Source organism: Miniopterus natalensis, chromosome 12 (genome assembly GCF_054644295.1).
Source record: "Miniopterus natalensis isolate mMinNat1 chromosome 12, mMinNat1.hap1, whole genome shotgun sequence".
Classification (NCBI taxonomy): domain Eukaryota; kingdom Metazoa; phylum Chordata; class Mammalia; order Chiroptera; family Miniopteridae; genus Miniopterus; species Miniopterus natalensis.
Window position 1 is genome coordinate 21,745,826 of NC_142092.1, and position 20,175 is coordinate 21,766,000.

The window sequence follows — 20,175 nt, forward strand, 5'->3', positions numbered from 1 at the left end:
CAGCCTTGCCAACCCTACGCAGTAATTATAATTATTCCCACTTTACAGATGTAGGAAACAAGGCCCTGCATTGGTAATTAACTGACCAACTTTACCAGATACTGCTGGGATTTAAACAGAGGTCTAACTCCAAAGCCAGTGCTTTTTTCATATTTCTTGCCTTTAGGATAGTTGGCATTGAGCCTCAGGGGCAGAAAGGAAGTTAACCTGGGCATATATAAGCATACTTGAAGTTTTACTTAATGTCAGTTGTTAGATTTGGCAGTATATATGCTCATAAGCAGAAAGCTGGGGTGTTCAGTTTCTAAAATTCTGAATTAAAAGAATGATTGTAAGCCAACTGAAAAGAATCTAATTCTGTGCTTTGTTTTCTTAATATAAAACCCTTCCATGGCACAGGTATAAATAGCTTCATTTTCTTTAGTGCTAAAAGTCATGTAGAACAAGATTTGGAAAATAAATGGACTCTCGGTAAAACACTAGCATAGTAGTTGAGAGGACTTTGTCGTAATTTCAGTTCTATCCAATTTATCAAATGGGGAGGAAGACAGTAGCGATAGACCACAGTTATCTTGTTTAAAAATAAAAAGGGTGGGATGGAAATTATACTGCCCTTTACTTGTCTGATGTGGGAATTAATAAATATTATGTATAAAGCCCTTTGAGCACTCTGGAAGGAAGAGACTGTAATTTTAGCATTATTCATGTTCCATTAAGTTCCTCAGGGTGTCACCAGGGAAGAGAGATTTTTACCTTTTATCCTACACTTCACAATATAAAAACAAGGTATCTGTGTTATTTGTGGTGGCAAAAATCTCCTGTAATTGTACCTGCAGAGGTTGCTCCTATCAAGGAGCCTAGGGCCCTGTTTGGCAGCTCACCCAAGAGGATGAGCTCCAGAGGCAAAAAGCGAGTGAACCTCAGTTGCAGTCCTGGCTCCTGTGAGGATGCTGTGTCTCCCCCACCCCCAGTCATCTTCTGTGTCCATCTCCCTGTTGAGTAGCAGAATCACATGCTTGACCCTTTTCTGTTCTTTAGCCTCTCATCCTGATCCTGTTAGCTCATTGTTCTGGGATGACACCAGAGGGGCCTGTCCGCTGTCATTCTCCATTCTTATATATCTCTCATCCTTATTGTGTTCCCATTCATACAACCCTGTCTCATCTGTAAGAATGAGCATAGTTCTGGCCACTCCCTTTTGGAAAATGGATAAATAACTGTTTTGACTCATTAGTAGCAGAGACCAGTAAGCAATGTTTTCATTGTTAAGCTTTGGGTTTATATAGTTAGTCCTTCTGAGTCTTAGCCTGGGCTTCCATGGTTGAGAAAGTTTAGTCTTGGAATGTTGTCTTTTAGGTAAATTGTAATCTGAAAAATTAGAATATAAGATAACTGCACATCCAGCAACTCAGCTCACCTTCCTGTATTTCAGCTTTTCCATTCATTTATTTTGCAGCAGTGTGTTTAGAATACATATCCTCATCTTTACTGTGGTGGGTAATTAATTTATTCCTTTCTCTGCTCTTTCTCACAACGGCTCCTGGCTAGCTTATTGTCAAATCCTTTTCACTTAATGGACTTCCTGAATTTTTTCTGTTATCTGAGTAATTTTTCCTTCTGCTTGGCATTGTCTCACCACTGAAATGACGCTGAAGTTCTATCAGTGCATTTCTTTGGCCTGGAACGTGACAGAGCTCGCACCCAGCTAAGTACCCCAGTCCTCTGAGAAGACTTGTTTTGGGTTTTCTCTCTCTCTTTATTTTTGAAAATCAGTTTTATCTACCAATTCTCCAACTTCTTCTTGGGCTCAGATAGTTTCCCTTATGTCTTCACTGCTAGACTGAAGCCACCAAAACATGCACACTTCAGAACTGATCTGGGCTTGTGGCCAGCTTAGCTGAAGAGACTTGAGCTGACATGGGAGTCAGTTTGTTTATTTAGGCTGTGACTTTTATAGTGCCTATCAGGCAAGTGCCTACCTGAATGTTTAATGTTTAAAAATAAAATAAAATTTCAAATGGGCCCTGGCTGTGCAAGAAGCATCTCAGTTTCTATAAGCCCTTTTCTTGGTAACACATTTCATTTTCCAAATTATTGTGTCTGTGCCTCTCTCTCCCTTTGTCCCCTTCATTACATCCACCTTATACCCCCATTCCACTTCAGATATTTTGAATGGTAGCTCCCATTTACAATGTGAGGCTTTTCCTCACAATGTGACTTCTTTTCAGAAATCTGGTCTCTAACAGTCTTTATGTGTGATCTCAGTAAACAAAGAACGTGTGTGTGTGTGTGTGTGTGCGTGTGTGTAGGAAGCTTGCCATATTTCCTCCCTGCCCCACAGAAAATGTGTTTTCTGGAAGCCCTTTTGACACTGAAGTGAATACCCACTGGCCTTCCCTTGCTGAATTCTCCGGAGAGGAGAGAGAGAGGCGTTTATGCTTGTTGTCATATCTTTTGTTTCTGCTGATTATACACAAAGTAAGTTGTAAATAGCTCTCTCACACACCATGATTCCTTTGAGGTATGAACAGGAGAGTAGATATGCACTCAGCTTCTGTCTACCCTGGGGATCCTAGACGGTCCCTTTCAAGGCCTCTTACTTCCTGTTACAACACCAGGGAGTGAAATTTAGATGAGTACTAGACAATTACCCTCCCATAATGAAACCTGTGGCAGAATGTTTAGACACATTAGATGATCAGGTTAGTATTTTTCTTTCTTTTTAATTTAAATGTTTTTGTTACTTTAAAAGCAAAATATGCAGTGGTTCAAAAAAGAATTTTAAAAATTCCCTTAGTCTCCTTTTCAGGGATAAAAAAACCCCTGTGAACATTTTGCAAAAATCATTGTAGAACTTAGACACTGAAGGCTAGCATGAAGGAAAGTGGAATGAAGGAATTCCCCAAATCACTTTAAATTTTATATTCCAATGAAAACAGTGGTTGGGTATATACCATATCTTATTATCTTAATTTAAAATGGAGTAATAATAAGGATTTAGACAATTTATTTCTGCTGTTTCTGTCAATCATTTTTTTTTGACTGCTTTATAGCTAGCTGGTTAACAATGGAGGCTTCTAAATCAAAATACCTAATTGTCTAGGTGTGTTGAATTATAATTAATTAGGCTATCAACTTTTATATCTTTCGTATTTTTCTTGGCACATTTTGATGAATTAGGAACCAGATAATCTCACTTGCCTTTTCCTTAAAAATTTTGCTGTCTGATAATCAATGACACTAATTGTCAGTGGGGGTGGGGGAGTATTGTTGGAAGGTGAACTTCTCAGTGGAACTGCAGTTTAGTTTGAATCTCAATTTCCTTGTCTTTAAAATATGGGAGTCCACTTTTTGGACACTTAGGGATTTTCTTCTGCTCTGAAATTCTAGGCATCTAACTATAGAGTGCTACCCACTTTCCTACTAATTCCTTTTGTGATCTGGATTATTGAAACATTCTAGTGGCCTGGTACAGTTTCCTCCCAACTTATTGACAAACTTTTTGTTTTCTCTCAGGAACTGTATTTCTAAGTGTCTGAGGTTGTAATAGTACTTGTTTAACTGTCTCGTTTCCTGTTGAGAGTGTTTATAAGATGCATTCTGTGAGAGGGAAAAAGGAACTAAAAACTTATTTGTGACATGGTCAAATAATATTAAGGTAAGTGGGAATTTGCTTTGTGTACATACATGAAATAAAGTATTGTTTACACTTAATTCGCACTATATACATTCTGGCTCATGGATTCTGCTTCAATCAGTGAAGTAGTCACATTTATTGAGGTTTTATAGGAAGCTCTTTTGGGGGTTTCATTTTGATATGGAATATTCTAAGATGAGTTTTTTCCAGTCCTTCTATTGCACCCTAGGGATAATTACTGTTGCATGACTCATTAGTGCTCCTCTGTGCGTCAACTGAGGGGTGGGATCCGCATTATTCTGTGTGTGACACAACACAGATGCACAGTGTCCCTCTTCTCCATGCCCCATTTCTTTCTCATTCCTCAAGTCAGAGGATCAATTCCCCTTTACATTGCTTATGTTGTCCTGGACCAAAGAGCAAGTAGTCAGTCTTGGTTTCTGGTAACACCTTCTTTGTTTCCTTTGTCTTATTTGTAATTTCTTTCATATGAAACTTTAACAAATGCCCCCTAGAGTGAATGCCACTAAATGCAATTATTACATGTTTCCCGTTAACTTTGAAGTACATTCTCAGTCTGTCTTCCTCATTTTTTAAGTTTGGGCTGTGCAGCTTTCTAGCATGTGACTCTGAGCTAGTTATTTACCTGATCTAAGCTTTGGTATTTTCATTTGTCAAATGCAGATGCTCATATCTCATAAGATTGTTAAAAGGAAAAAAACACACACCAGGTTATTTCTGTGTGTAAGGTGCCCATATGGTGACTGGCTCATTTCAAGCGCTCAGTAAATGTGACCTCCCTTTCCTTTCCCTCTTGGGCTTCACTGGTGAAATTCCTGGGTAAAGAGTGGTTAATTTCAAAGACAGATGATATTCTGTCCCTTTGGCCTTATGGACATAGGCAGGAAGAAAGAACGAGACTTGAAAAGGAGAGTTGAATCTAAAATATTTGAAGAGTTGACTGAATGCTCTTAAAAAAATTAGTGATACTCACTAATGAACTTGCAAAATGAAGCTTATTGAAATTGTTTAAATTAGGAGAAGTGAACTGATTTGTGGGTCAAAAAAAAAAAGGGGGGGGGAAATACTTTCTAAGGCAGCACGCTTGGCTGAAAAGTGATCTCTAAACAAAGAAAATTGATTGGCACAGATGATCATAATTGGAGTTTAAAAAAGAAAGAAAACAAAACACCAGAGGAGGACTTTGTTCGATAGGGAAAGAACATAGGTGAGGTAAAGCAGATTGAGGGATTGAGATTCTGATACATATGTATAGATATGTGATTAATGAAGATAGTGTATGTTTGGTATTATTGAATATTAGAGACATTTTTAAAAAGGAGAAAACAGGTTTAGATCACACATAAATCCTTTATTCCTTATCTTAAAAAGTCTACAATTAAGTAAGCAAGTTATAGTAGGCAGTATTCAGGATGAGGCTGACTCCTTATAATAAATAACTTAATTTTGAAAGGAAATTTTAGTGGCTTTCAATGTAGAATTCTAGAAACCAAGAGTCACTAAATTATAGCTGTTTCATTATTTTTATTATTAGAACAGACATAAAACTCCAATGCAATTTAAATATAGTAAGTAAATAAATAATAAATATTGATAAATAAACTCTGCCTTTGCTAACCTATACCAGGAACAGGAAAAATAAATTTGAATAGATATTTTAGGAGTTCAAAGAAACTTTAGGCATTATAGAATGCAATTTTCTTAATTCCCACATAAGAAAATGAAAAGACAGGAAAAATAATATCACCAAGCTTCTTTTCCCCCTTCCCTTATTTCCTTCCTCCATGCATTTTTACCTTTCTTCTCTCCTTCTTCTGCATGCTGTAAGTACAAGAAGGAATAAAATTTATGTGGATCTTTTGTTCTTGAAATTTACCTTCTTGGCAGTGAGTAAAGTAGGATGTGTGATATTTACAATATGCTTGACCTACTAAGTGTCAAAAACCTGTGAAGCCATGATGGCCTGTTTCAGATCTGCAGTTAGGATATCCCTGCTTCTGCCTGGGTCAAGTGTGTTTGTGTGCAGTTCTCAGCCTCCACACCCAGCACCTATCTAACTCAGCCGTATTCCCCCAGGTTCCAGTGGCATGTGCTGGCAGAGTGCTGGGTGCAGACTTCTGCCCAAACCTGGAGGAGCCAGACCAGAGGCTGGAAGTCCAGGTTGGAGTCTTATTGTTTTATCAGTTGGGGGTGGTGTGACAAACAGTGGCCCCCGAAGGCCATACAGATGTATCAGTGACATTAGGAGATGGACAACCATTGAGAAAAGTGTAAACGAGAGGCCAGTATAGTAGCATATGTGCAACAGAAAGCTCTTTTCAGGATAAGTTGTCTGTAGCTGGAGATCATTCATTTATTTATCTAAGAAGTAGTGTATACTGCAGTAGATAAGACCATGGTTTCTGAAGGCTGGCTGCCCAGGTGACACAAGCTGCTCTGAGACCTTTGGCAAGTCACTCAACCTAACTGAGCTTTAGATTTCTTGTGTAAAATTGAGATCTACCACACAAAGTGATTATGAGGATTAAATGTTCTAATGTATACCTAGCAGTTAACATAGGGCTTGGCACGCAGCAGGTACTCTGGGAATATTAGCTCTCATCTTTTTAAGTCATCATAATCATGTGCTAAGCACTGCGCTAGGCACTGGGTTACACTGTGAGCAAGTCATGCTTCCTGCATTATGGTATCCTAGCTCAGGAGAATGGAAACCATTCAGCTGAGTACTGAATAAGAAAAATAGGACCTAATGATAAGTATCTTGCTTCTTCATGGATTGGGAGACATGTCCTCTGGCAAAGTACATTTTTATTAGCAAAGTACATTTTTGTGAAGGTATTGACTTGGAATTCAGTTCATTTTGGGTGGTCTTGAAGCAGTCAGAGCAGTTTGGTATATTAAAAATTAAAAATCTAAATATGATATCTTGGCCAAAGTAATGTCTCCACTTCCATGTACCTTTAAATATTTAAGGAATGTGTGTGTACCAGTGATGCAAAGATGCGGGCTGAAGTTACAACATGAATGTCATTCCCTAGCATGAGCAAACCCATAATATTTTTTTAGGACCTCCATTTGGCATCATTTTCTAAAAATTTTAGACTTACGGGATGAGCATAGTGAGTTTAGTTTTAAAGCATTTTACTGATTTAGATGCCCCACATGAGAAAAGAGAATAGTTAAAAAAATTACTTCTTCGCAGTAGGAGTGAAGGTAGAATTGGTGGTAGGAGGTTTCAGTTTTTATGGTACTGAAGGGTACACCATCTCTTGCACACCTGCTCTTGGACTAGGAAGACCACCTGAGCTCTTCAGTGTCACAAGCTGGTACTGTCTGGGTGGTGTATGGCTATGATACAACAGAAAAGCAGGTGTGACACATCTGAGACATGATCGTGTATTTCCCAGTTTTAGAAAGTTAACAGCTTGTGTGTGACACATAAATGCAGAGTGATGGAAGACTTTTTGTGGAGAATAGTCTGATCCTTGACCTCTTTGGGTAGGACAATTGATGATCTTCAAACATATCACCTGGAATGGTCTGTCATGGGTGGCTATTGGATCATTTGTTTTTGAACCTTGAGTTATGGTGCAAAGAGCAATGGATTTTGCAGATGTGAGTGTGTGAGGTAAAACTGAAAGAGACCAATGGAGCCCATTATTATGACATACCAAGGGAGAAAATGTATATTTACAAGTTTAAGTGAAACTCCGGTTGTAGGTAATGAAACAGATTGTAGAGTTGACAGTTCGGCGTGGGCCTTGCAACGAAGACCAAGCTCCTGGGCAAAGAAATGAAAGTGCCCATTTTATTGGATTCCTCCTCTTGCAACACTATTTTGGCAGACTGAGTTGGAAAGGTAGAATCTGTCAAAAGATAGTCAACTATGGTGAATTAACTGGGACCCACTTCAGCCATTTTCTTTTATTTTCCTCTTCCTTTCTAAATATGGCTTCCATACATTTTAATAATACCTAGTATATATCCATATTCTGTCAGTCATCATAAACATGATACTTAATATGTTCTTCACCAGCTAACAATTCTAGGAAGTAGTTTTTAGCTTGGAGTCCTTTTATCCTTGCCATGGAATGTATTCTGGTGTTTGGTTCCCCTCTCCCTCCCCGCCTTTACAGAAATGAGCCATTTCTTATTTTTTAGTCCAACTTTGCACTCCAGGGGACTCACTCTAGGACTTGCCAGGGTCATCACAGTCATTTATTTTCCCGCTTGGACCTCAGGCTTTTCTCCAGGGCCAGACACTATAACTGCCAGAGGATTTGCTATTTGGCCTCTTGATTTTTTGAATAACCTCTTGGGCACCTTGATTTAGGAGCAACCATTTAGATCTTTTCCTAGGAAGGATTTTTATTTAGACACACAGCACCCATATCTGGTCTGCTTTTACATTTAACTGACACGAGTTTTCATGACTGGTGGAGTCCCTTCCTGTTCTTACCTGCTTCCTTTTAACCTTTTCCTTTTATCCCTAAAATCTGAGATGACTTAGCAACGTTATTGTTTAATAATCCCAAGATTCCTGATACTCTTTCATGAATATACCTTTGGTTTTGAATGATCATAATCCTTGAAGCCTGTACCTGACTTAACTTTTGCAAGGACATCTGCTCTCTTTTTGTGTGGGTGTTAATATGCTTGATTTAGAAAAGTAGCTAGAAATCAAGACTTTGATTCACTGTCTAACTTCGTTGATTTTCTTCAATGGCTTTTGAAACTGCTTTTCAGCTGGGGAGGTTAACTGATGTCAAGCAGCTGAAAATTGTGTTTGTATATAATTGTTTTATAGGAGATGGTTATACTAGTTTAGACTCCTTTAATTGCTATTAAATATTTTATTTTTAATCAGAGAAAAGTTACTTTTTTAGTCTAACTGTGCCTCATCATGTATTACGTTGTTACAGTAGGCCCAGCACATTTCCTTTCTTGTTCGGGAAACTCTCTCTCGAGATGTGGGGTTTGACTTGATATTTCTCACCACTAAAGTGCTTAGAAAATTAGAGTAAATAATGAACCAATATTTCAGTACCAGATTAGACACAATTTACTGTGATGTTTCATAAACCACAGACTCCTTTCTTCTGTGAATGCGTGAAGGATCACTTTTTTTTTCCAGACATACCGGGGTGCAAGTGTAAATTTCCATAAAATTTAAATGAGGTGCTTCCTGTAATTAATGAACAATTGTGGCTGCTCTCTAGTCTGCATTGTAATTAACCGTGATCAGGCTTGTTTAGTGATGACACTGTTCCTGTAATAATTTGACAAGCTACTGTGAATTTGCCAGGCTATTAAACAACCTGCAGCATTCACTTCTGGAATCACAGGGACGAGCTTGGCGGCTGCTGCTAGTTAAATGCAGCATAAGGGTGGACCAAAAGCTGCCCATTGAAGTCTATAGATCACCGTGAACATATTTAAATTTCTATGATTTTGGAGAAGTTAATTAATTTTGTGCAGGGTGTCTTGAAAACTTTTTATTACATGATAAACCTACTGAGGCAAACCTGGTCATTTTTTTGAATTCATAATGAAGCGAACAATTTTTTTATATTGTTATCACCAGTGTGTACTAAACAGAGAAACTGAGATTTCCTCTTCCTAGCCTATTAAATAGGTATATTATTTTTTTTAAAAACCAACAAACAGTTTCCTCCCCAAATTCATTCACAACATCCCTCAATTTTAAGTCCACTGTTTTTTGTTTCTTTTAAGTGTGTGTTAGAAATAACAGATGACTTTGTGCTAAACACAGTCATGTCACAGGTAGAGTGAGTGATGTAAATGGACTGGTAGACTTATGTCCATGGTCACTAGTGCACCCGCCTTCCCCAGCCCCCCTTCAGGTTAAGAACTGTTCAAAACGTTACTGTCTAGTTACTGTGGTGTCTTTCATTCAGATTCTGTTTATTGACTAAACCACAAGGATTCCTGCCCAAAGTACCAGGCGGTCTATGCTTGACTGATTTTGATTTTCTAACATCAGCCCTGGGGTTTATTTGAAAAATGTACATACACTGCAGCTTTAACAAGTCAAGTGACTGCATGTTTTTGACCATGGAGTAGAGTATATCTGAAGATCATTAAATTTAGTGGGGGTAAGGAGGGGTGGAGAATAAGTGTAGTAGTCATTGTACCATTGCCGAGTGTGTGTGTGTGTGTGTGTGTGTGACACATGGTTTTTGTCTTTTCATCTTCTCCAAGAGCCAGAAAGTTTCCTGCCGTTCTCTTTCCAGCTATTGACAAATGATTGCCAGATGTGAGATCTTTGCAGTGCTCTTTCCCTCAGCAAACCTGCAGCGATGGGATATTTGATTCTCCCTTGCCCATTTCATCTCCTTTCCACATCTGCCAGGGACACACAAGCAATACATCCCTCCATGAGAGTTTAAAGTTTATTCAGCTCCTTTTCCCCCTTCGATAAAGTGTTTGGAGACAACAGAATGAGGTCCATATGACTCTTTCTCAACTTCACTACATGAAATTCGTTGTTTATTTTACTTATCTACCTCTCAGTAATTGAATATTTCATTTTAGTTTTGGTCCATGGAAAATTTGATGCAACTCAGGGAGTGCTAAGAGTTTCCTATTGTTGTCTGGTTGCTGCAAGTATGCTATCAATACGGCTTCTCTCTGATCCCTCAATTCTGATAGAAACTAGACTGTTGGTTTCATAGGACATCCTAGGAAAGTAATTTTAATAAACAACTGTCAAAATATTAAGTGTAGCATGTCTGGTAAAATTCAGTAGTCATTTAAGATTAAAAAAGCCATCTGTGAGAGGGAAAATTTAGCTTGTTTGGCTTGATTAGCTTACCTTGTGTTTGTGTCCATTGTCAGAGTTGAAATGGATGAGGTCCTAGTTTTAATCCCAAATAGCTTATAAAAGAGAAAGTACACTGAGTTTTGGAGGCATCTGAAATTAGCCTGTGTAGGCCACACACATAATCACTACCATGCACAGAAGCCTTTTGCATCTGCTTGGAATCTGTATTGATACAGATTTTTTCTCATCTTAGTTTAAAAATATTTTCCAAAATGCTCTTATAGCTTATGTTCATACTATAGGGTGGGCTGACACAGGTGGCCCTTCAGTTTTCTTATTACACTTTTTGGCAAACGAAAAGGCCCCTTATTCCCTGAATAAGATCAGCTTTTTTTTTTTTAACATTTAAAAAATAATCCATAAAATGTCTGCCACATGTTCGCTAGTTGATGGAAATGTTTTCCAAATTAGAGCACTAGTATTGGATTCTTACTGTTACAGTGCTAGTGTGTTTACTATTTCTGATACCCTCCTAGCTACCTGTGATTATTTTTTATGTGAAATTCAAATGACAAATATAAGATGCTGTTTCTGAATTTTTATACTGAGGAAAAATTTTTGTTGTTGTTAAGGAAAGAAGTACATGGCTTTGCCCATATTAGAATCAAAAAAGCAAAAGTGTGAAGTCTGCTTTTCAGTGTGTTCTTTAAAAAAATTAACAAAACCTAGCAGGAACAAAAACAAAAAAGCCAACAGACTCTAAAAAGACTAACTCCTGCTAAACTCAAGAAAAAGAGGTAAATGAGACCTATCAAAATGTTTACATGAAATGTGTTCAACTTTTCATATATCAATTACATTATACCTCAGGAAAGCTTAAAAAAAGAAAAGGGGTGAAACTGTTATACAACATTTTGGAAACTTGTGGTTAACAGTTTGCTACTGGAAGTGTCTGTTGAATATTAGAGGAAAATTGTCGTTGAAGACGTAGACAGTGATAAACTGTTCAAACTGTTCACTATAAAAAACATGATGATGATTAAGATTAATGTGTTAAGTTTAAACAACGCCCCCAAAACAAAATTAACCAAAATCAAAAAGCATCCCTGTGAAGAGGTTTATATTTTTATTGTCCTTTGTCATTCCCCCAGGACTGACGCCATGCGAGGCACCTTAGTGGATGCCAGCGCCTGGGAAGGTGGAGGTGAAGAGTTCTTTCATAAAACAACAAGGTTAGGAACTCGTGTGGCAGGAGCCAAGTTCCTCTGAGTTTAGATCACTTCACATAATTTGCCCTCGTTAATGCATTTGCTGGTGTCTCATGCCTTCTTGCTTTTTCCTCAACATGGTTACTCTGGGAGGCAGAGAGGTGCTAAGCAATGGAGGTGTCATCCGGCCTGCCATACCTAGGGAACGTCCTTCAGAGGACGACTTGTCACCAGCCGTCAGAGAAGAGAGTGGCTTTGTGGTCTCCGAACATCTGGCAGTGCTGCACAGGAAGCTGAGGGGGTGTCATTAATTGTGATGAAATAATTTAAACCATCAGGAATAAATGAGGCTGTTAAGCTAAGTTCAGATTCCATTTGCCATGCACATGTGTCTAGCAGCCTGTGTGCAGTTAAAAAAAATTGAATTATATTAGCTCATGAGTAGAAGTGAAACAGATACTGTAAATGAAACAAGTTGCTGTGTAGTGATGACATCGTGTTGAACCACTTCACAGAGTAGCAGTTTGTAGGATCGATATATTGAAAGTGGTACATTATTTAATTAATTTTTATATAAAAGTATTGTTATGGTATTGAGGGATTATATAGTAAGGATCAGTGGTTTATTGGAGCACAGGGAAGATGGGTGGGTGGATTGGTAGAAAGAAGCCATCAGATCAAGGTGGGGTGGGTGGTGGTCTTCTCCTGCTAAGCCAGGCTGAATTGATGCACAGCTTACCTTTCTATGAAATCTGGCTTTGAATACAGTATTTGGTGCCATTGCTTTGCATACAGACTCCAGGCTAGAGGACAGTTTCTCTTTGATGACCAATTTTGGATATCCTTTTGAGAGCTTCTGATACTTTGGACACACCTATGTTGCTTTCTGGAAAATAAAAACAACTGTTTTTGATAATATGGTTACTACTCAAGCATATGCACATATTTTTAAGGCTTTGCACAATCAGTGAAGACTGGTTTCAAATGTAATTTTCAGGCACTGTGGAAAGAGGCAGCCCTAATTTCTTTACAAAGGAAAGACTGTCAGGTTTGGAATGTCGGGACATCTCTGAGGTTTTGAGCACTAAACTGAGCAATGGTGTGTAGGTTCCAAAGTACATTTCTAAAATAAGTCATTCCTTTTACACATAAGCAGAGTTTTCAAACTTGAACTTTTATTAAAAAATAAACATGAGAATTTGAAAAATAAAATGAGACTGTTTAGTTATGGAAAGCATTTTTTAAAAACCACGGGAGAGGTAATCCCTCTGTCAGATAGAGGCGATGGTCCAGAGCTCCGGCAAGCCTTGGACAAGAGCCATTGCACTACAGACCTGATCTCACTTTCCTTGGTCAGGCCCCTCTCTACCTCACGGCCTTTCTCTTTTCCCTGTGTGTCTCCTTTTTTCTTCTTTTCCTTTGACTTCTCCATTTTCTGTTTCCCCTCCCTTATTTTTACTTTTGATTTTTACCCTTTTACATTCGGTTTTTCATAACCTTGTTTCATTCTTCAGCCTCCATAGACATGAACTGCAATTGTGTTTTCATTAGTAGTGTTAGCTTTCCTGTTACTAGTTAAAAGATCTATCTCCACAGTTACTTAAATTGTAAACTTATAAAATTTGGGGTGCATTTTTACATATACTTGTGTGACCATTGGCGGATTTTTCTAAGGAATGTGAGTGAGCCTTAATTTGCTTTTTGAAAAGTATGAATTCAGAATGCTCACTAAATTGTCCTTTTCCCTGAACTCTTGAATGGAATTATTATTGATGAAAGCCAAAAATTGGGGGCTCCAACTCACTGTTATCCTCCTTACCCTGATCTAGGAGGAAATCATTCAAATGGGAAGCACTTGAGTTTCCTGACTTTAAACTTGCTTGACGTCTCATAGAGTAACCAGTGATTAGAATATTGCTCCTGGTGTTTTGATCTTTGGATTTTACTTTAATTAATGAAATGAGTTAGGAAGACTTGAGTTCTTTAGGACTATCTTCTAGGCATTGTTGGAGAGATTGAAGGATATAATGCATGAATTTAAGGCACTGTGCCTAGCACGTAGCTGATAGTGAATGCATTATTGTTGTTATATAAATGTATTTAACTAGCTTCTGTTGGCTAAGCAGATAAAAGTTAGGAAGAATTTTTTCCTGAAAATTTCATAAATCTTGACTATTTAAATATATTTATCTTTAAACAGTTTTATCATTTCCCCCCAAGGATAAGGATCCAAGGTGAACACAGAATGTTTTGAACAAGGCACCCATGTGGTTTTTTTCCCTTTACATGGAAGAAATCACTGCATTCCATACTGCATTTATTTGTTTCTCAAAACAAGAAAATAATAGTACACTAAGTTGTTTAAAGTTGTCTTTCGCAAGTATCTTAGCAAATCCTTACAGATAAAAAATAGTTTCATGAACTTAAGATATTTCCCCCCATTTAAAAATTTTGGTGGAGTGTTGACTAGATACCCCTACATATTTTCAGGACTGTTGTATTCTTATGCTGCTGTTAGCATTATTCTCTCTGCTTAAGTAGCATTAAACTACTAGATTCTGTATCTTGAGCTCTAAATTTCAGGTACATTATGGATTAAATAACCCTCGGTTGAATGGTTTGAGAATTTAACTACATTCTGTACTCTCTCCCAATACCACTGTTTCTATAAGAGAATGTAATTTAGATTTCAGATTATCAATTTAACATAAAGCTGTTCATGTTGGGAACTTTCAGTATTAGCATAAGAAATGTTGAATAAGATGCTTATTTTTACTTTAAGTTCCTAAGTCCTAGTGGCTTCATAGAAGCTTCATAGAAGGAGAAAGAAAAGAAGAAAACAAGAACTATTTTAATTCTTGGCTTGAATAGAATTATGTGTTTGTGTGGGAGTATGTGCATGTATATGATTCTGTATATACATACAATGTATATCTTACTACATATGAATCTATATTTTTATGTTTATAAGAATAGCAATGTTTTATTTGCAAATTTTGTTGGAGTTAGTCATAGTGAATAATTTACATTGGGAACACATCTACCTACCTCCACCCACAAAAGAAAGAAAATTTTTTGTTGTTGTTGTTTGGCCAGTTAATACAATTTCAACTTGTAAGAATTCATTAGACTTTTCTTTAGACTCAGTATTTTTTTTTGGTATGGCTTTAAAATTTAAACCTAGAAATTATCTGATGTTGTATAATCGAATGTCTTAATTGTACAGATTTGAAAACCAAAGCCTGAAAGTTTTAAAAGACTCACCCAAAATTATATAGTTAGAAAAGCATTTTTCATTTCTGAAGTGTCAAAACCCTTACAATATTGTTTACTGGTTTTTATCCCTTTAGAGTTTATAAGTATATAACAGTGTTCAAAATTTCTTCTTGTCACAGAAAATTATTTAACTCAGTGTGTCCTTTGTTCTCTGTGATCGTAGTGGAAATGAATAAAGAATGCAAAGGGGCTACATTTTGAGGTACCACAGTATTGATCTTAACAGGTTTCCCTATGGAAACAGCAGATTTTTCTGCCTAATGTAGAAAATGAGCTGACTTGATGCTAAGAAATGGAATGTTTGGGCCTGGCTTTTTTCTTTTCTTTCTTTTATCTTATGTCAGCATAGAATTTAGGTGTTGGACAAAAGCTAATTGTTTAACATTAAGGAATGCAAATAATCCATTTAAATAATCCCTGTCTCAAAAGAGAAATGCCATTACTGATACCTGAAGAACGAAATTACCCAAGAATATAAAAGTGTTACTCTTTAATGTTCAATACATGCCAGTGGAGTTTGATGGAGCCTAGAAACAGACTAAGCCCCTTGAAATCATTGTTAATATAAAAACCATCTTTAAGTGCCTTTTGGGATATGGTACTGTGTTTACATCCTATAAAAAGTGAGCTGAATAGACAGGGTCTCTGCCCTCTAGTTTATAATCAAAAACAGATAATGTAGCTCACAGCTGTTAATGTATTAAGGTCCTACAAATAAACATTGATCAAGTACAAAAATAGATGTTTTATATCAAAGACAAGTAAAAACCATTTTGTTTGCCTGATTAAATAAGTAAACAGACATCCTCATCTCCACACTGAAGCTCTCCGTGGAAGTTGTAAAATGACTAAACTGGAATAATCCTGACACCAGGAAATTCCTTTACATTGTTGTTTTTTAAGGGATTTCAGAGAGTGCTGGCATTATCGTGATGTTACTGATAGCTTATTGTAAGTGGGTCTGTATTTAGTAGGGATGTTGTTTTTATCTTTCTGGTTAAGGAATTGAGATGAGCTGAATTTCCTCCCTCTTTGGAGTGTTTCCATTTAAAACTGTTGACTGGTGGTACCTGCTATTGTAAACCTGTATTGTGGAGTGCACTTTAAAAAAGCCCCTGATGTTAGTAGAAATGATGTTTTTAAATTGGGAGCCCCTCTCCCCCATAAGTCACTAGAAATTGCATTAAAACAAATATAGGAGTTTAAGATTGGTGCTGTAATGAGATGAACTTAACATATCCAAAAGGTTTTGAGGGGAATATTGGTAAGAAGAAGTAAGTTCATTACTCTGAAATGGACAGATCTGGTTGTAAGTTTGAGTACAGCTCTACCAACTAAAATTAAGCGTATAAATGTTGGCAGGGGGTGATGGGTATTGAGTTTGATAAAATATTTTCTTTCTGCATGCTTCAACTTTAATGCAAAGTATGTTAACAGTCACTTTATTTTTGAAGTGTAGGGGAACTAAAACAGCAACATTGGAAAGTCTAAACATGAACCCATCTCAAAGTTCAAGATGTTAAAAAAATAGCTATCCCTATCCCAGTGTAGGTGTCTGTCTGTGTAAATTAAAACATGTGGATGCATAAATTAATTAGAAGAGCAGTTACTGATATAAATCAGACTTATTTGGTACACTGATGAAATGAGCATTGTTTATAAGGTTATCTTGTTATTTAATCTCTTCTATATAAACCTGGCTGGTTAGCATTATGAAGTAATAATACAATTAATGTGATGATGGTATACTTTTTCTTGGTACAGGCCTGATCATGCAGGCCTTTCTTGACTGGGATTTGTGTATATAGAGGACCATAAGAACTGGAAATTTTAATTAGCAAGAATGTAAGAATAGCCGTCTTCTTCCCCCCAGTTGTGTGGTAGGTGCTTTTTTTTTTTTTTTTTTTTTTTAATCTCAGGGTGTTTTCTGGGATAGTTTATTCTTTTTGAACCACTCATCTGTTCACCCCAGAAGAAAGAACTGCCTTCAGAAATTATTTTCACAAAACTGTACAAAGTTCATTATGAGAGCTACCTGCTGTCTTCTGGCTCTCCTCTATTGTGCTAACAGGTCTCAAATAAAGAGAAAATTTTACTCATAAATGAAGCCATTAGGAATTTCTTGAATAAACACAGTTTTTTTCTTTGATGTGTAAAGGAATTTTGTTTATAACTGTTAGTCATATAAGTCCATGTCTAACACATGCAAGGAACATTCGTCATCTTTTGTATGAAGTAGAAAGCACTCCTGTTAGAGAGCCTAGTGAAGAAACACTTTAAAAAATGAAGCAATCCTAATGCAAAGGAAATTTGTTAGGGCCATTATTTAGCATTTGATTCAGAACTTTTTCTTGGTGTTTTTTGCTCTCATTTACTCTGCCTAATTCCTTATCCCCAACCCTATGACTCCATGAAGTTGGTTTCTTTATATCCGAAAATGAAAACTTTGCTTTTGGAAATTAAATCAAAGGTATGCATTTTATTGATCTAGGTCTCAGGTTGCTTAACTATTTCATGGCAGTCTTTTATTCTATAACAGAATTTGACTGTGGTGTCCAATAATTTAAGGAATTACAGAAAAAAATGTCACAGGTAACTCTCTCTTGGTTTACATTTATGAATGGTGCCTAATGACTGGTATTTGTTGTACCTATTTAATCTCATCTAGAGAATGGATTTAGAACAGTGCCCTTTTAGGATTATACACAGAGCAGTTATGAATATGTATAGTAAAATCTTAATTGCAATTTCATTTTGCCCTGAGCAATTAGATATATTTTTTTTTCATTACTGGTTTACATTGATGTTAAATGTTTCCAAATGGACAAATCAGATATTTGGATATATTATTTAAAATATTTTTGTCTCATAGTCATAGGAGTGCCTCAGGTCTCTGTTTCATCAGTGATTACCTGTGATGCCATAGCAACATCCCTGGCTGTTAGCAGAATATGTATTTCTGTGGTTTTGTGAATCACGGACCAGTAAAAGATTTCAGACCAATAACCTGTGAATGATTTGTTCAGTTTCCTTAATGAGAGAAACTGTGGCATAAGACAACCTCACAATACACAGTTACACTTGGCTCTCTTCTGAATTAAGCAACTTGGATTTTCAGTCATTGTTGAACTATGCAGATGTATCTGACGGAGTTTGGGTCTGTTTCCTGGAAGCCTTTCAGGACAATGCTTGTAAAACCAGTATTGAAATCAGAGGATCTGTTGACTGGAACCAGGCATATGGAAGGACAGGACTCCTTCGGTTGAAGAGGTGACTAACAGTGGGCTGGCTGCTTTTCTCTACTTGCTTACTGGAGCCTGCCTCTAAGATCTGATAGGAAGCAGGTTTTAAAGAGCTGAGAAGACAGTATGAGGCTGCATGTCCTGTTTCTAGCTGGGAGTGATGCATATGACCAGAGCATATGAGAAGCTCTGGGGATAGTCTGATTCTTTGTCAAATAGAAGCTCCAGTTTTGAAAGTAAAGGCCTAAAAGTTGTACTCTTCAGAATTTTTTCTGAGTATGGCTTCTCTGTGAAATTTCTGTTCTTTCATCTGGAAAGATCTAATCTTCCTGTGCTTTCCCAGTTTTATTATTTATCTTTTCCTTTTTATTGTGAATTATGTTACTATCTGATCTCTTCCTTCATTTTGATATAGTCAGATCTTTTATTATTTTATTGCAGTATTTTAGGATCTTTGGGGGAGCCTACTTAACTTAGGTCCTCCTGAAAACAGATCCTGACACAGTGACTTGCATGAAGGTACTTTGTTTGGGTAGATCCCAGAATAAGAGTGAAGGACCGGGGGAAACCAGTACAAAGATGAATTATGGAGGTGATCAGTACTACAACTAATGGGTGCTCGTTCTCACTGGGGCCTTCTAGGACACCTCATGAACATGTCTCCTCCGAAATAAAAGGGGGAAATATTTGCCCATTGATTTTCATTTATATACATACAAGTCAGAACACACTTCTGACTTGTATGTATATAAATCTTCCAGTTTGTCAAGAAGTGTAAGACACACAGGGAAGACTCAGGGTAAGATGCTAATAAGCTACAAAGGGGTTAGTTGGTTGGTGTGATTTGGTGTGACTGGAACCAGAGGTGAGACAGGAAGGATTTTTGGTTGTGCAGAGGAGGAGCCTATTCTAGGAATTGATATATTGTTTTCCGTATGGGTGTAAGAGCCCAGAGTGCTTTGAAGTATTTGCTGTTTTGAATCCCTCGTTTGTTAGTGTGCTTCTTGGATGTGTTTAGATGTGTCTTTATACCCACTTTATTATTTGGAAGGACTGTTGGCATTTTCCTCAATGATTTTAACATGTCGCTTGGAAAATTGGTCATTCACCACCAGGACCAGAGTAATCTGGAATAGGTAATGTGGTTCCCTTTCATGGACACAGGTCCCTTGCTTTATCCACATTGAAGCACAAAACATTTGTAGGCATTATCTCAGTTATATCCCCTGTTCTTGATTTTGGAATGGGGAAAAGTTAAATGTGAAGCTACTCCTAATATTCTTCCGAAAAACAGTTTATTTAGCAGAATTCTGCCACAGTGTGATCCAGGACTTTTAGATATTCAAAGGTAGACCCAAATCCTCACTGCATGTTTTTCTAAATGGACCCAGAAACTACAATTGGTATAGTTAATGCTTTTATTAAATTGTGGCATCTGATAGATTAGTGAGAACTTAGAGAAGAGTGTAAGGAAAAATTAAGAGTCATCCCCCAGTGGGATCTAACCATTACGCATGTCTTCTGCATTTATGTGTCAGAAGAATCTGTTTCAGATGCCAACTTTTAACAAAAGTGGTTGAGTTACACAATTATTATGTATGTTCTTTTCACTGTGGGTATGTATTTTTATTGGTGTCATAGTCCAATAGTTAATCAGGTTAATTACTAGCATGGATCATGAAGAGGGGATGAAATAGCAAAGTGTCCGACCATCTATCTACTCTAAGCTGCAGTTCAAGTCTCTTAACACCTTTTGCTTCTTAAAAGTGGACGAACCGATCTCAATTATTTCTTTTTGGTGTGTGATTTCTTTCCTTCCTGGATGTCCTGTTTTTAGATAAATATATACTGCTTATAGGAATGATGCTTAAGGGTGGTAGAGAAGAACAAGTTCTCTATTGGTATAGGTGGATGGAAGGTACACCTTGCAAATGAAGTGCATTTCATAGTATCTGACATACAATAATTACCTGAGTAAATTATTATATTTTCAAAGGTAACAGACAG

General features: G+C 37.1%; 1 protein-coding gene across 8 annotated transcripts in view; it reads left to right on the plus strand.

Moving 5' to 3' along the window:
• Positions 1 to 20,175, plus strand: part of BNC2 (basonuclin zinc finger protein 2) — a 276,637-nt gene that overhangs the window by 34,582 nt on the left and 221,880 nt on the right. For 6 of the 8 annotated variants that reach the window (XM_087822645.1, XM_087822649.1, XM_087822647.1 and 3 more), the window contains one exon: positions 5,735 to 5,818. The exons of the other annotated variants lie outside the window; for them this stretch is intronic. In XM_087822645.1, the coding sequence (XP_087678771.1) occupies positions 5,735 to 5,818 (84 nt within the window). The remainder of the gene's footprint in view (positions 1 to 5,734; positions 5,819 to 20,175) is intronic. 8 annotated transcript variants of the gene reach the window in all.